Here is a 16,220-nt window from a genome sequence, read left to right on the forward strand (position 1 = left end):
AAAATATGGCTGTTTCATTAACATATTCCAAACAGGCAGTACATAACATATGACTTTGATCATTAATCATAGGAAAGAAAAATATCTCAGGGAAAATCAAGTCAACATTCAAGAGGACAACTAACTGATCTAATGCAACTAGAAAACAAGTTACCGTAAGTCTGGAAGCAGCAATATCAGCTAACACCTAGCTTGTTAATTAAGGCAAACATCAATTGGAACTAATGCAAAAGATTATGACATAGGTCCAAATGTCCAATGCAAATACTATAAATGAGATATGCACAGTTAACTGGTTTGATGTTTCCAAGAATGATATATAATCTTCTGTAGTATGCAGCAGCTCCATCCTCTACAACAGAATACCTTTTTTTTCTGAAAAAAAAATGAAGACCACACGTTTACCATTTTAACTCATGATATATCATAGTGGATTTTTTTTTTTCTCAATTGGCTCGACGGAACATAAGCATAACATCCATGCGGTAGAGATCAGAACGTTGCAGGGGATATTTGGATTCATAAAACGAGAGTGCAGTGTCAAATTCAGTAAATAAAGTTAAACCCTGAACTCATGAAGGAAGAAGAATGGAACAACAAGCTGAAACACTCGGAAAAACATCCATTAATGCCTTGGAAACTTCTTAATAATATGCAAATCACCTTTTGCAAATCATCAAGTTGTAGAACATCCAAGTTGTAGTGCCTCACAATGGATTTTGTTGCTATTTCTTTCTTTTCTCCTATATTGCGGTTGACATCTCAACTATATTGAATCGCAAACATATCTTTCTTCCTCAAAAAGAAATCTCTCCATGGCAAAAAGCTGCCCCCCTTCCTCCTCCATTCAGTCATTTAGCTAGGGTAGATCTCTCCAACTATTATAAAGAAATAATAATAAACAAAATATAAATTTCAAGCAAAAACACTAAAAGAGACAATGACCTGTTCACACTAGACCAAACTGTATCCTGCTATGAACATAATTGACAATATCCTTTTAAATGATAGTACAAGTTTTTATTTCTTAGTTTCTAACTCAGCCATAAAAGGATCCCAATAACCTAATCTAAATGTGATCAGAAATCTCTCATCAGAAACAAACTATTAGTTCTGATATAGATCCTCAAAATTGGCTTACAACCTAAATGGTTTTAGATCTGACCTTGGTGGAATTAAATTGTGATAAATGATAATAAGATGAACCTTAATTATCATTTACAATACTACAAATTTTCAGTAATATAAGCCATAGCAATAAAGAGGAAACCATTTCTGAACCAAATCCAGATCACACTGACTCCAAATTTTGCATTGTATTCGTATCTGGTTTGGACCCGACATTTCTTACAGTGATTGTCTCCAGATCCAGAACAAAAATCCCAAAATCTGCAGCAAAAATCTGCCAATATACTCTATAGAAGTAGCATCCAAGGAAAAGAAAGAGAGGTCTAGGAGATGGTGCTTTCGGGGTTTTCTTACATCAGTCAAACAAAGCATGGACATACAATACAATGTGATGGACAAAATCTAGTGCCACTAATCATGATAAACTTGCTATTAAACAAAACAATCAAGGATTGGTGTGTACTGCATGTCGATTGTGTGCTAGCTTGTCACTGGCATGATAAGTCCTTCAGCATGCTAAGCCATCTTAGTGCTTGCATGCACTGACAAAACAACATGCGAGTGGTACCATACCAGTGTGTGGATCAGTGAGGCAATGGCACAGCATGATGCACCATACCAGCCATCACTTAAAACCATGAAATAAACACGATCTTCTTAAAGAAAAGAATGAAACAATAATACATACCAAAATGGGGAAAACACAATAACTATTAGTTCTGATAAGAATAAACATCAAACACGCAAAAAGAAGGCTCGACGCTAGCAAGAGGACCAAAAGCAAAAGCAAGCATCTTAGATGGAAAACTAATCTTTATGTCAATACATACCAAAAGTTGTTCTAATCTCCGTGTGACAAATTGTAGTACCTGATGAAAAAATAGCAATTACAAAGATGCAACAAAATTAATTTTAATAAAACCAAAAGTTTGACTACATCCACTCACATGACTTATAATATTGGTATCAATCTTTATAGGTTGCACATCTGCCACTAGACTCAAAGCACTTCTTAGGTCCAAGTTCTTTTTATTTTCCACTAGTATCTGGACCTGAAATTAAGAGATAAACAAATCAATTTGATGAGAACAATAAGCAAAAGCTATTTAGCCCCCCCACCTCCTTTTTCACTTACAAGGCCATAGGAGATTCTTCTCAGACCAAAAGGATCATTTGTGGAACTTGGTTGACAGCCTGCACCAAATAAACCAACAAGACTATCCAGCCTGTTTGATGCACAAAATTATCATCAAACATTACTATAAGATTATAAAAAACACTAGGAACACTAATAGATAAACAACAGTACAGTTTGAAATGAAAGATCAGAATCTCAGATATTAAGCTTGAGCATGGATAACAGGAACATATAAGGACAAACTCTAGAAGGCCAAGTCCAAGTAAAAATAGTTCCAGCCGCATTCTGAGGGAGTTTCACTGCCATATTACTAGAAAGCCATACGAAAAAGTAAATAGGGAAAATTAAGTCAAAAGCACCACAGAAACTAGAAATACAAAATTATACTATCATAGATTTTTAGCAAATTGCCTCTCTTTACGTCTGTCATAACATTGTCCCCCAAAAAAATTTAAAAAAAATGCTTATTTTGATGAATTAAGCTATTTATTAGTGTATCAATTATTCTCCATACAAGTTAATTATTCTCTATACAAGTTGTATAATGATTGTATATATGCATGTCTTCTTACAGCGAAGAAATGCTCATTAACCCTATGTTTGGTATGAAGGATAGATTGGAGGAAGGATGGATAGGAAAGAAAAAATGGATGAGAAGAGGATGGATGGGTCCATATGTTTGGTGAAACACAGAAGAATGGATGGGAATGATTTCATCCTCTATTTGGTATAGAAGGAAAGAAAGAAAGGATGGATAATATTGTATAATAATTTTATTAAAGTATCCTTTGATAAAAAAATATTATTATCAATTTATAACACTTATTTATACTAAAATAATAAGACAATATATATATTTATAATCTTTATAATTTATAATTATATAAAAATTTATATAAATACTTAACTTTAATTTTAATTTAAAATAAATAAATAATTTTATAAATTAATTATAGATGGATAAATTTATTTATATATTAATTATGAATAATAAATTAATCTATAACTTAATTTATATAGTTAATTAATTTTACATAAATAGCCAAATAAAAAATAGTGAATATAAATAAAAAAGAAGATTGTTGTAAATTTCTAATTGCTTATAAAATTTAATAGCATAGGATAAATAGAATAGGTATTAGGTAAAATAAAAACTATATATATAAATAAAATGAATAAAAACGTGAATAAGTGTTAGAGTTTAAATTACTTAATTTTACATAAATAGCTTAATAAAAGATAATGAATATAAATAAAAAACAGAAGATAGTTCTGATTCTTTACTTCTAATTATGGTAATTATGTACTAAAATTAAAAAAATCATTAATAAAATTTAATAGCATAGGGTAAATAATATAGGTAAAATAAAAAATATACAAACAAAATGAATGAAAGTGAATAAGTGTTAGAGTTTCATCAAAAAAAAATAATGAGGATAATTTTGTTAACATGGAAACCCACGTTTTACATGCTCTATCCTTCCTTGCATCCTCCCAAATTGGAAGGATGCAAATTGATAGACCAAAATGGATAGACAATGCCTCCTTTTCAGTAATCCTTCCAAAAATTTTTTGAATCAAATGATGGGTGGAGGCCATCTATCCTTCCAATCCCACCCATCCTCCCTCTCATGACCCCAAACAAACATAGGGTAAGCGTGTTCTCATGATTAATTAACTATTTGATTGTAGGCCAAGTCAATTCCTTCCTACATTTATCTGGTCAAGTTACATGGTACCATATATAAGCCATTGCAACTCAAGACTTTCATACGACTTCAATGATGACTAAAGGACATATGCCCAACAAAAAATAATTGTAATCCAAGTTGCCATCAACTAATCAATATATATTTCTAAATTCATGTCAAAATCTAGCAACATGCCAGATTCCTAAACATGAAGATTTATATAGACCAAAGTTTGCCATCTTGATAATGGATCCCGTATCGGTACTATCCTGTTACATTATTGGCATGTGGTATGATACGAGACAGCGAGGCATACCGAGTGTCGGTATGATACAAGACTATGTACTATTTGGTACCGACCGGTATAGTGAACCTTTATAGACAATGAGAGTCTGAATCTATCTTGTGATCTCCAAAAAATTGCTCAAGAATATTTGACACAATTTCTTTTGGCTGCTAACAGAGCACATTTGTACCTTTCTGCACATTTGCACCATTCTTTTTCACCGACTACTGTTTAGGCCAGGAAACCTGCCCTGTTGGTTCCCTTCTTATCCCTTTGAAGCAAGGCACAAAAACAGAAATAAGAGCGAAAATGAGATCAATAGGAGAAAACATAAGTTTTACATTGTTTATAGTTCAAACTTCAGAGTGGCGTAAGTTATGGAGGTGGAGTGGAAGCATGACCTAAAAGTGGACCAAGTGAGATTAATATTTGAGGGTGTAACTACTGTCTCATGTCTACATTCAGAGAACTGCTCAGCATAAATCTTATTTTAATGAAAAAATGAAAGCTTTTACCTGGTCTAACCGACAATAAGGCAAACTGGGAATGAATCTATCAGCCACTTTCTGATCATAGACCTATATTAATGACAACCAAGGATAAGACTGACATGACTGGGGCCCTATGCCTTTGAGGATGGATCAACAATGGCTTCTGAATGATAAAATTCTTTTTTGAGGAAATGTTGAATGAAACTCCCAGGAATTTGAATGCATCATCTTGCATATGGTCTATGATTTCTGTGGATTCTAACTTCCATTGTGTTCCTGATAAATTCCACCTCCACTTTAGATTATGCTTTTTTATTTCGTACTTGCATCCTTCAACTATTGTCTTTCTATGAGTTTAGCTTCTCAGCTCTAACATCCTTTTAAACCAAAAAAATTGCTGCTGTTTCTTCATTGGTTTAGTTCAGCAGCACCTCTGTATGTAGCAAACCATATGCACCGATAGCCTCTTGCTTTGTTCTCATGGTATGCGAGTATTTGGTTCCCCAAACAAAAGCCTTCTGCACTAGACAATTTCCCTATTGGTACCTAATTAACTAAGCTTGAAAGAACTTGATTTGAAATCGATTTTAAGCTTGAGAAATAGATTAAACTTGGCCTCCTCTCCTTTGAACAAACTTAATCGAGTTTAACATAGACCGTAGACAAAGACAGGTTTATTTTAATCAGCTTGATATCCCTTAAATCAGGCCATATTCAAATCAACCTTGAATCTAAGTTGATCCAAACTCACTTTAAGCTTGAACAACAGCAAAGTTTAAAACATATACCCATGACATGATCATATTTGTAGAAAAAATAATTAGATGGAATTCATCACTATGAAAGTCTTTTGAGCTTTAACTGAATATGCATTTGCATTTTTTTGAAGTGAATCATGTAGAATATTTACTTTCAAATTGTTTGCAAGTTTGAAGGACTATATGTTTCCATAGAGGTAATCTATTATGGATGGGATTGGGGACTCGTGTGGGCATGCATTTAGTCCACATTGGTTATTCGTTAGGAAAATCTTGGATATTCATATAGGACCAAGGAACCTAAATAATACTTTCTGGCTAGTCTTTTTGGATTAGATCCTGAGTTGTTATAAATGGTATTAGAGCCGATCTAACCCAAAGCCTTTGTGGACTAAGGGATACTATAGCATAGGTTCATTGGGTCTGACCATCAGTTGATCGTGATGTTTATGAATGGATTTGCATGTATTTAGATCCTTGGCGAGAAAGTTATGATTAAGCAGGAGGAGTATATAAGGACTTGTGTAGGCATATATTTAGTCCCACATTGGTTATTCCCTGAGAAGATCTTGGATACCTACCTGGAGCCAAGTAATCTAAATAATATCTTCTAACTAGTCTTTTTTGATGAGGTCCTAGGTTGTTACAGTGATGAAGATTTTCTGAGTTATAAAAAGAAATAGCAGCATATATAATCCAGTATACTCAACCTGACTACTGCCATACAGGGACAAGTTGCAAAATAAGCACATAATTGAATTTTCAGCATTAGGTCAAGGTTGCAATGAGGCTAACAAAACAAACAAAAAAGGTTGGAAAAGAGACTGCTGCCAAACCAAATTTGTGATAGGTAGAAATCTTTATAATGGAAGATCAAAATAATTATACTTGAAAATAGAGTACCTATCAGCTATGGCCAAAACTATTCCAGCATCAGATTTTGGAAGAATATCTCCAGAAAATCTTGGGAGTGTGATCTCAAAAAGGGCATCTGCAATCTTCAACAATGAAAGTCAGTCAGTCCAACTGATAGCTGATAATAACCTGTTGCATTTAATAGAGGTAGGACTCATACATGAGGAAGAAAGGAAGCAAACAAAGAAATTATGGTCGCATGACCCAAAACAGATGGTTTACAGACATTTACAAGTGATCATTGATTAATTAATACTTAAACAAAATGACGTCACTGCAGTGGTCAAAGCTTTTTGTATTAGGATTGGATATTAAAAGTCAGCATTCAGTTATCATCCTGCTTCACAATAACTAACAATTTGATAATGAACAAGAGTAACCCCTAAAGAATTAGCTAGTTTAAATAAAGGCCCAAAAAGACAGTTTCACCTTCAGCAGGACCAAAAGAGTTTGAATTTCAGTAAGTTCAATGGTTTTATTGGTTTCCCTCTAGTTATGGCAGTTTCAATTAGAGACTTTAGAGAGATTTGCAAAATGAAAAACAAATTAAGAAAAATATGAAGAAAATCAAGAAAATTAGATCAGTCAATGAAATGAATAGACATCATTTCAAAAAATAAATTATATTGTTTATGAACTTTAATATGTATTATTTTGATAGTCTTATGATTTTTTTTTTTTGAAATAAAATGTTAAAAGAGTTGTCTAAAGTGCAGTATATCATTGCAATGTAACATAACACCATGAAGGCATGAACATGTAGCAAGCTCTAGGGCAAACCTATGAACTTCGCTAGATTTTGATATTGTTTATGAACTTTACATGTATTGTTTGATAGACTTACAATATCTTTTGCTTTGAGATTAAAATGTTAAAGAACTTATGTCACAATTGCACTGTATTATTGCAATGTAACATGACACCATAAACATGTTGGAAATTTGAGCTCTAGGATACCCAAACCCATATACTTAATGGATTTTTAGATATCCAATATCACAGTGCTTCGAAATGTTCTCAGAACTTGTAGAGTTTTTGAAAAGACTACTTAACATTTAAAGAAATGAAGAAATGCAAAGAGTAAGCAACTTATATATGGTTTAAGCCTATATCACAGAAAATGATGCCAGTTTCAGTTCTAGTCCCAGCCAAAACTGAAATCACTTCCAGTTTTGGTTTTGTGGCTGGACGAAGTCTCATGCTATTTGAATGAGACTTCAAAGGATGATCTAGAGGTAGATCTGGTCACTGGCTAGATATTAAGTCCAAGCCTATGCTTCATAACTTGACAGGAACCTACAATATGTTAGCTCTCCAATGACCAAAATATTGGTCGTTTCCATTATTTTGTGTTGTTGCAATGTGCCACACATCATTATTCATTACATCAGCCTGGCAGGGCACTTTTATACTTGTGTATAGCTAAGAGTTAGTTATGCAACAGTATTGGTTTGCAGTTGAATGTCTGTTATTGATCATAGATCAATAACCCATTCACATCAGGAGTGGGTTTAAATTTAATTGCCCTTTGCAGTGTCTCCTTGTCTATGAATAAAACACCAAGAGGTTGCCCCCTTGGCCATAGGCATACTTATTCATGTAGCATCACATCAACCTTGTACAGCCAACTTGAGGAGCAGGCAATTCTTAGTCAGCATCTGTTCATGAACCTCAATTCTTTTGAATACAACAGAGTAGTCTAAAGTCTAAACACATTTCTGTTACAGCAGAATAGTCTGCCTCTGAAATTGATATCTTATGCATAACATTTTAATCATAAGTAAGCAAATATATATATATATATACACACACACACATACACATATATATATATACATATACATATATATATACATATACATATATATATATACATATATATATGCATTTGACAGTTGTTTGCATACCTGCTCTGAATAACCATCCCTTAAAGCATAGTGGCGTGCCATTATTCCAGATAGGGAAGTAAACTCTGTAACAATAGATGTAGCAAGATCTGACATGGCCAAAGCTGCAGCATCTTCAATGACTGGGAGATTACTTTCATCAACGCCAAGAGCAAAGGTTAATTTACCAACAGTATTTTGGACACGAGACATTTTATCCAACATTGTTCCAAGCTTTTCCTGATTAAATATCATGTTCAGCATATTAAAAGACAAAATGAAACATAATTATTAGTTCAATTAACAGTTCTGCCCCTCACCAAAAGGAGGAAAAAAATGTTCCAGGATATGCCATAACTTACATGAAAGAGAATGCCATTAAGATGGACTCTAAATTCAGAAAATTTCTTTTGAGTGTCCATTCTATAGAAAAATTTTGCATCTTCATATCGGGCCCTGACAAGCAACAGCGACAACAAATTTCTGATAAAAGATTTAAAAGCTTGATAGTTGGCTTATAAACAAGTCACAGCATAAGGAAAGTTGCCTAAAGCCTACTTTGCAGATATAACAATAAAGTGGGGAGTCAGCTGCAATTTACTTTGGACTACATCTGAACTCCAAACTTATTCTGCTTGATTTTTTATCACATTTTCAAAAAGTTCTAAACTTTGCATCAAAGAATCAGTTATTTGCTCTCTGTTGATAACACAATGGACAGGAATCCATAGCTGACCTGAGTACAGCTTCATTCCCCTTCTGGACTGCTGCTTCACTCATTATGCCATTTGCAACCTAAAAGCAAAAACCAACAATAAAATACTGGCACACAAAATGACCAAATGAAGAAAAAAGAAAGGCAGAACATAGTGATAATTTAGTTCTCCAAATGTACAGAAATCCTAAGCATTCTCACAGTGACAAAGAATGGCAGCAGCTTTCCAGTAGATATGTTTCTTAAGGGAAAATATTTCTGGTGCTTTTGCATAACCTGTAAATAAAGTGAACCATTATTATCAGAATGAATCACATCTGTCATATGAATTGTTCTTCAATATTCTTTAAATTGTAGTTTAGGGAACATGACAAATCCAAAAAACTGCCAATTATCTATGAAAGTTTAACAAATAACAGCATCAGTACTTCAGTAGAAATGATGGTTGTTAGTTAATGTCCAATTAATTAACAGTAAATCACTATACACATTACACATGACATCTAAGTTAGTTGTAACTTGTAAGCGCGAAAGGCATCCCAAATATATACACATAAATCATGAAAAGAAAAATAATTTCTTATATCTGCACTGCACCTCCCAATTGTTAAACGCTGTCAATATAAACACACAAACTATACAGTTTTACTAGAATGAACATAACAATAGAATAGATTGTATACAAAACTCAAGAATAACATTAAAAAATCAAAAAACTCCAGAAATGATTATATAATAAGCCTAGTACAATGATTCAATAGTAAAAAAATTAATTTTTCTTTATCTTTATTGAGTGGATAGATATAAGTGATCATACAAGGAAATATGAGTATTATATTCAAGAAAATGTAGAAATTGAACCTCCAAAAAAACAAACCATTTGTCATGCAGTTGTCCTAAAAGTTAAGGTCGCTTTTTCCATTTTCCATTTAATAAGCATGCTTCAGTAAATAATAATGATGGCTATGACAATATATTTGCTGCTTCCACAACTTGAGCTAAGTACTTGAGGTCAACTAAGGGGAACAGAACGCATAACTGTGATTACAAGAAAAGGTTTGTCCTCACAAAGATTCAGAGCAAAGTATCATTCTCGAATAAGCAGAGCTAAATAGCAAACACGATAATACATGGAGCAATTATGAACTGGAGCTTACCCCTGTGGTTGCTAGTGTTACCTGAATATTCTCATCTACCTCCTACCATGTTGGATGGGGATGACAATTTACTCCATCCGATCGGGTACCCGACCTGACCTGTTCCTAATGGGAAGGGTTTTACCCGACTCGTATTGAATCCAAGGCGAATGTGGATAATGGTAAAACCCACCTTGAACTCGACTTGGATATATATAACTCTTCACAGATCACCCCCCCCCACTTTTGTCCTCGTGAGAAAAATTAAACATGTGAAAGGTTACATGCTATGATGCCTAATCGTTAATTTTTTTAGTTGAATGCTTTTCTTTGTTTAAGGGACATTTAACGAACAATATTTTTGCTTGTTATGCTTCTATTATTGTTAAAAAAATTGGTTTGCTATGTTCTGTGTCTTTGCTTCTTATTTTGTTTAATATTATGTGAAGTACTAAGATTTATTTTTATATTTTTTTTATTTGTTTGATATGTATGCAAAAGAAATTGATTTTTGCAGCTTTCCCTGACCCGATCTATCCAACCTACCCCACTAAGCTCAACCCACCCATCTTTGCTACGAGGTTAGTACGGGGCAGGTATGGGTAAAGGACCTACCCAACCCATTGCCATCCCTAATGTCGGATGCATATCCAAGTCAGATATGCATCAGACACTTGAATACTTATCAAAATCTATTTAATTTTTAGAAATTGGTAGAGAGTTAACTCTTCCAACAATTATTTTGACCCACTATAATAATATCTAAAGGGAGGTTTTGCTCTTTTAAGAGATTAGTTAAGAATATACATACTAAAATAATTTTACAAATTGTCTTTTTCCTAAAATCATTGAGTTGACTAGGAAATTTGGAAAAGAAACATGTATATTGAAAAACTTTAACAAATAATATCTTTCAATGTTTTCTTTAATATGATACTTAATTAGTTAATTATGGATAAAAAGCTATCCTTATGCACAAGGCTCCTGCTACTATAGAGTCTAGGGAGGGTCAAATGTACACAAACTTAACCCTACATGCAAAGAGATTGTTTTTTGTTTCGAACCTATGACACCTAGGTTACAATAGAGCAACCTCATCATTGCCCCAAGACTGACCCTCACGATATTTTATAATATATATATACAAGGATTGCCGTACCGGGTTGAACCGCTCGGTACAGGGCATGCCGAACCGTCCCGACGGAGAACCGAGACGGTTCCGGCATGCAAAACGGCACGTGCCGGTGCCAAAGAAGAAAAAGAGAAAAAGAGAAAGAAATAGAGAGAGAGGGAGGGAGGAAGAAAAAGAGAGGAGAATCCGCCAGAGGGGCCATCGGAGGGCCGCCGGAGGGTAGTCGTGGCCGTGGGGCGACGGAAAGCGCTCCCGCGGCTCTGCGCGGGGAACAGGGGCGATCCGCCCCTGTTTCTCGGGGCTTTTTTTTAAAAAAGCCTTTTCAAAGTGAAGTCGGCATGGGTTTTGCCGGCTTCACTTAAGTGAAGCCGGCAAGGATTTTGTCGACTTCACTTTGAAAAGGATTTTTTAAAAAAAAGCCCCGAGAAACAGGTGCGGATCATCCCTGTTCCCCGCGCGGAGCCGCGGGAGCGCTTTCCGCCGCTCGACGGCCACGGCTGCCCTCCGACGGATTCTCCTCCCACTTTTTCTTCCTCCCTCCCTCTCTCTCTATTTCTCTCTCTTTCTCTCTTTTTCTTCCCCGGTTCGTCCGTGTTTTCCTTCGTCGGTTCGCCTCGATTCGAAATGGAACAGAGACGTGCCGTACCATACCACCGGCCGGCCGATCCGGCCACCGGTACCAATTCCGCCAACCTTGTATATATATATATATAGATACACACACATATATGTATATGTGTGTGTGTATGTATATATATGTATATGTGTGTGTGTGTATATATATATATATATATATATATATATATATATATATATATATATATATATCTATATATATCTACACAACACACACACATATATATATATATGTATGAATATGTGTGTGTATATATATATGCATATATATGTGTGTGTGTATATATATATACATGTATATGTGTGTGTGTATATATACATGTATGTGTGTGTGTGTGTGTGTATAGATATATATACATACATATATACACATACATACATACATGTATGTATGTATGCCTCAAATCCCTATATCTCTTTTTTCTCCTCTTGCTAAGTAAGACATTTGGATATGTGCTGAATTCAACTCGTGTGTTCGTGTCCAAGCAATACTTGTGGTCACGCCCCTCCCCTTAGCAACTAGAGATCTTGGGCTCAATACTTAGGTGGCGCATCCTCAAAATTTTGAACTTAAATAATGATAATATGGGTAGTCACCCTTTTTCTCTCAAAAACAATAACACACAGAACAATCTTTTGTCAAATGCAATAGAAGATTGGATCATTTTCTTCTAATCATAACTTGGGTAGTAACCTTACTAATGGGACTAAAGGATAAGATGCCACAAAATGTAAATATAGACCCAAGGATCGCCAACTTGGAACTGGACCATACCAGCCGACCGATGATATGAGCCAGTACGCCCCCATACCGAACCATACCAAGTCCAAACTGATATGGAAATAAGGGATGAACCAAGGAGAAAAAGAGAGAGAAAGAGAGAGGAGGGGAGGGAAGGAACGGGTGGCCAACGAAGACGCCTGTGATAGCTACTGGAGGGCCACAGAGGCTGCCGAAGGGCTGATGAGGCCTCCCTGGCTCTACGATCCACGAGAGAAACTAAACAGAAAGAAAGGGAAAGGCGGCAGGGAGGCCGTCGGGTGGCCATCGAATGGCCCAATCCCCATCCCCCTTGTAGCCGCTGCAGTATTTCGTCAGATTTTTTAAAAATCCTGACACACAGTGAAGCTGGCAAATCCATTGCCAACTTTACTGTTTCATTGGATTTTTTAAAAAAATTCGATACATATTTTGCTGACTTCACTATGTGTCGGATTTTTTTAAAAAATCCAACGAAACTGGGGCGAAGCCCCTATTTTGAACCCCGCAGTAAGTCGTGGGATGGGGCATTTTAGGCTGCCTGGCAGCCACTGCGGCCACTCGACGCCCTCCCCACCGCCTTCGCCTCCCTCTCTCTATATCTCTCTCTTCTCAATCTCTAGTAGAGGACCGTAGAGGTCCAAAGTCTCGACGGACCACCATTGGCCACCACCGGCCTTCTCCTTTCCTTCCCTCCCCTCCTTTCTCTCTCTCTTCCTCTCTTTCCTTCTCCCTTGCTTCGTTTTCGCCGGCATTCCAAATTTAACAACCGAACCACACGGGTTAGCCATCGATACGATTTTGCACACCCCAAACCATTCAGTTCAGACCATATCGGCGAACCATATATAGACCTCTCATAGACTTTTTATTAGAGTAGATCAAACTGTGAGAAAAGTATAGGGTGATGAACATTTAACTAAATATAAAAGGACAGCCCAGTGCACGAGGGTCCTGCCACTATGGAGTTTGTGGAAGATAAGGTGTATGCAGCTTTCTACTAGATGCAGAGAGGTTGTTTCCATGTTTCAAATCCATGACACCCAAGTCATAGTGGAGCAACCTTACCATTGTGCCAAGGCTAACCATTAATTAATGTTTAACCAAGAAGATAGAAGAAATTCAATATACCATTACTCATATAAGACTAACATGTAGCACTATTTGCATTGGATTACCCTATGCATACTCTTTGGCTCTTACCCTACTGTGTAATCAAGTTAAAAATAGGTTATAGGATGTTTAACCAAAGAGTCATGCCACAAGATCATGGTAACTACAAGTGCCAAAAATCCTAATATAGTAGATTCCCTAGTTGCTTATGTTATCAACTGTACTTCTGAAATTAGATGTCTGTTATTACTTTAGTACAGGGGCATTTTTGTCATTACACGCCTTGTTCAGTGGTTGCCCCTGATTTAATAATATAGAAGTGTCCAGTCAGATATGTAACACAATAACTCATCTATATTCACTATTCCACCAGCCCCTCTTATTTCTTATTTTCTCTATTCTCTCGTATATTCATGCCTATTCTCTAATATAAGATGATCTAGATTTCTACTGTTGAAGGAGATAACAGCAAATAAAAGAACAGCACAGCAGGCTGTTCTCTCTAGAGATTGGATGATCTTTATTACATCTAGTTCATGAAAATATCATAATCTGGATTACTGAATATTGGAAGCTTTGTTTCAGTGAACAGGGTAATGATACACACAAAATAAAACAAAAATTCCCAAAGCCATAGGCAAATTGAAAATTAATACTGCATATGCATATTAGGCTAATAGCAAGTCAGAATAAAATATTTCTGGCAAGTGTGATAGCTTACCGTGATTAATATATCTTCAGGAAGTTCTAAGAAGGATTCATCAAAACCTCCGAGTATTGGAACAGGTGCCTCAACAAGATTTACAACCTAAAATCATAATTTAACAAAATTTAATATTCTCCACCAGATAATACAAATCATTGTGAAATAAAAGAAAAGGTACCTCCTCAAGTAAATTGTCCTGCATAATAAGATGACCACCAACACTCATAGCCAATGGAGTTGAGTCACATAAAATTTTTTCTTCGCGCTCCTGTAAATTGAAAGCTCATTACTACTCCCATATATTTAAAACTTGCAATTTATTTAAGAAATAAAATGTATTATTATGTATCTACCTTTTAAAGTGATATAGATGATTGTTCCGCGTTATTACCAAAAGCATGCTTGTATGGGGGCAAATTAAAGAAAACCATGCAACTAAACTCACAAATCACATAATGCTATGGAATGCAAACAGAAAACAATAAAAGTAATGCGCATAACTGAAATTAAACATACATAATTATGTTTCTCATGCTTCATACTACTTATGAAAGCAATTGTAAAATTCAAAACAGCAAGCCATTACAGTATCACATAGACATACCTTGATGTCAATCAGAATTCCAGCATTTTTCACTGTACCCAGGTAAGACTCAGCACTTTCTACCTGAGATTGCAAAACCTTTCACTTAAGGATCTTTCATGATCCAATACAAAAGATATCAAGAAGATAAATGAAATGGTTAATCATTATGTAAAAACCTATAAATCAAAAACATTAATTGTATAAAGCTAACAAAGAAAATGGGCTGAGCTAAACAACACATTTCACAATTTTATTGTTAAGAAAGTCATATTTGTAACAATTTTATATGGAAAGAAGATTGAAATTAATGATTGCTTAAGAAAAGTAAGAGCAACTTTCAACAGTTACTTTTCCATTACGTATTCTATTAACCATGCCCGCTAATATAAAAGATACAAACTAAATGACCCCAATCCCAAACTAATAATAATAAATAATTATAACAAAAGAAAAAAAAATGAAGCAATTTACGCTGTGTTTGGCATTGTTGTCACTTTTTTTGTTAAAAAAATTGGAAACAAGAATGCTATTTTCCATTTTTTCTCATATTTCTGACAATAGAAAATATGTTTGGTTAACTCACTTTTTTTTTTAAACAACAAGAGGGGCAATATGATTGGGGACGAGGGAGAGCTTGATGTCGGGGAGAGAGGCAGCCAAGCGAGCGGTAGAGAGAGGGAGAAGGGATGAGGCTGGCAATGTGGCTATGGACAAGGGAGAGCTCAGCATCAAGTGGAGAGGCGGTCGAGTGAGCAGTAGAGGGAGAGGGATGAGGGATGGGTCCGGCAACATGGCTGGGGACGAGGAATAGTTTGGCGTTGGATCGAGAGGTGGCTCATGAGGCCCGACGAGCTGGAATCAGCCAAGGCGACAGGGTCGAGGGCAAGTTCGGGCAGAAGAAGAGGGCTCAAGAGAAGAAAGCTAAAAACCCACTTTTAAAAAAAGTGAAAGTGAAAAATTTTCACTTCCATAGTTCCACTTTTTTCAAAAATAATGGAAGTTGTTTAAAAAAATAAAAACAAAGTAACCAAACATATTTCTTGCATCAAATTCCGTGTTAAAACTATCAGATAAGGCCTTGACAAACTCAACTAAAGTAATTAATCATTTTGAAAACCCAATATGATTAGATCATGGTATTTC

The 16,220-nt window shown here is 35.3% G+C and overlaps 1 protein-coding gene across 4 annotated transcripts in view; it reads right to left on the minus strand.

Annotated features, from left to right (window-relative positions):
- LOC105054750 (glycine--tRNA ligase, chloroplastic/mitochondrial 2) overlaps nt 1-16,220 on the minus strand; it is a 52,890-nt gene that overhangs the window by 6,476 nt on the left and 30,194 nt on the right. For 3 of the 4 annotated variants that reach the window (XR_003802216.2, XM_029267506.2, XM_010936337.4), the window contains 11 exons: nt 15,096-15,158; nt 14,670-14,759; nt 14,507-14,593; nt 9,210-9,284; nt 9,030-9,088; nt 8,656-8,749; nt 8,315-8,533; nt 6,396-6,490; nt 2,264-2,354; nt 2,076-2,180; nt 1,959-1,997 (listed from right to left, as the gene is read on the minus strand). Coding sequence is in view for 2 of the 4 variants with exons in the window: in XM_029267506.2 (XP_029123339.1) it covers nt 1,959-1,997; nt 2,076-2,180; nt 2,264-2,354; nt 6,396-6,490; nt 8,315-8,533; nt 8,656-8,749; nt 9,030-9,088; nt 9,210-9,284; nt 14,507-14,593; nt 14,670-14,759; nt 15,096-15,158 (1,017 nt within the window). In the remaining 2 variants the exon portion in view is untranslated. Of the gene's footprint in view, nt 1-663; nt 879-1,958; nt 1,998-2,075; nt 2,181-2,263; nt 2,355-6,395; nt 6,491-8,314; nt 8,534-8,655; nt 8,750-9,029; nt 9,089-9,209; nt 9,285-14,506; nt 14,594-14,669; nt 14,760-15,095; nt 15,159-16,220 lie in introns of all 4 variants that reach the window. The other variant, XR_012135742.1, reaches the window with a different exon arrangement.

The sequence above is a fragment of the Elaeis guineensis genome, chromosome 12 (assembly GCF_000442705.2).
Source record: "Elaeis guineensis isolate ETL-2024a chromosome 12, EG11, whole genome shotgun sequence".
NCBI lineage: Eukaryota > Viridiplantae > Streptophyta > Magnoliopsida > Arecales > Arecaceae > Elaeis > Elaeis guineensis.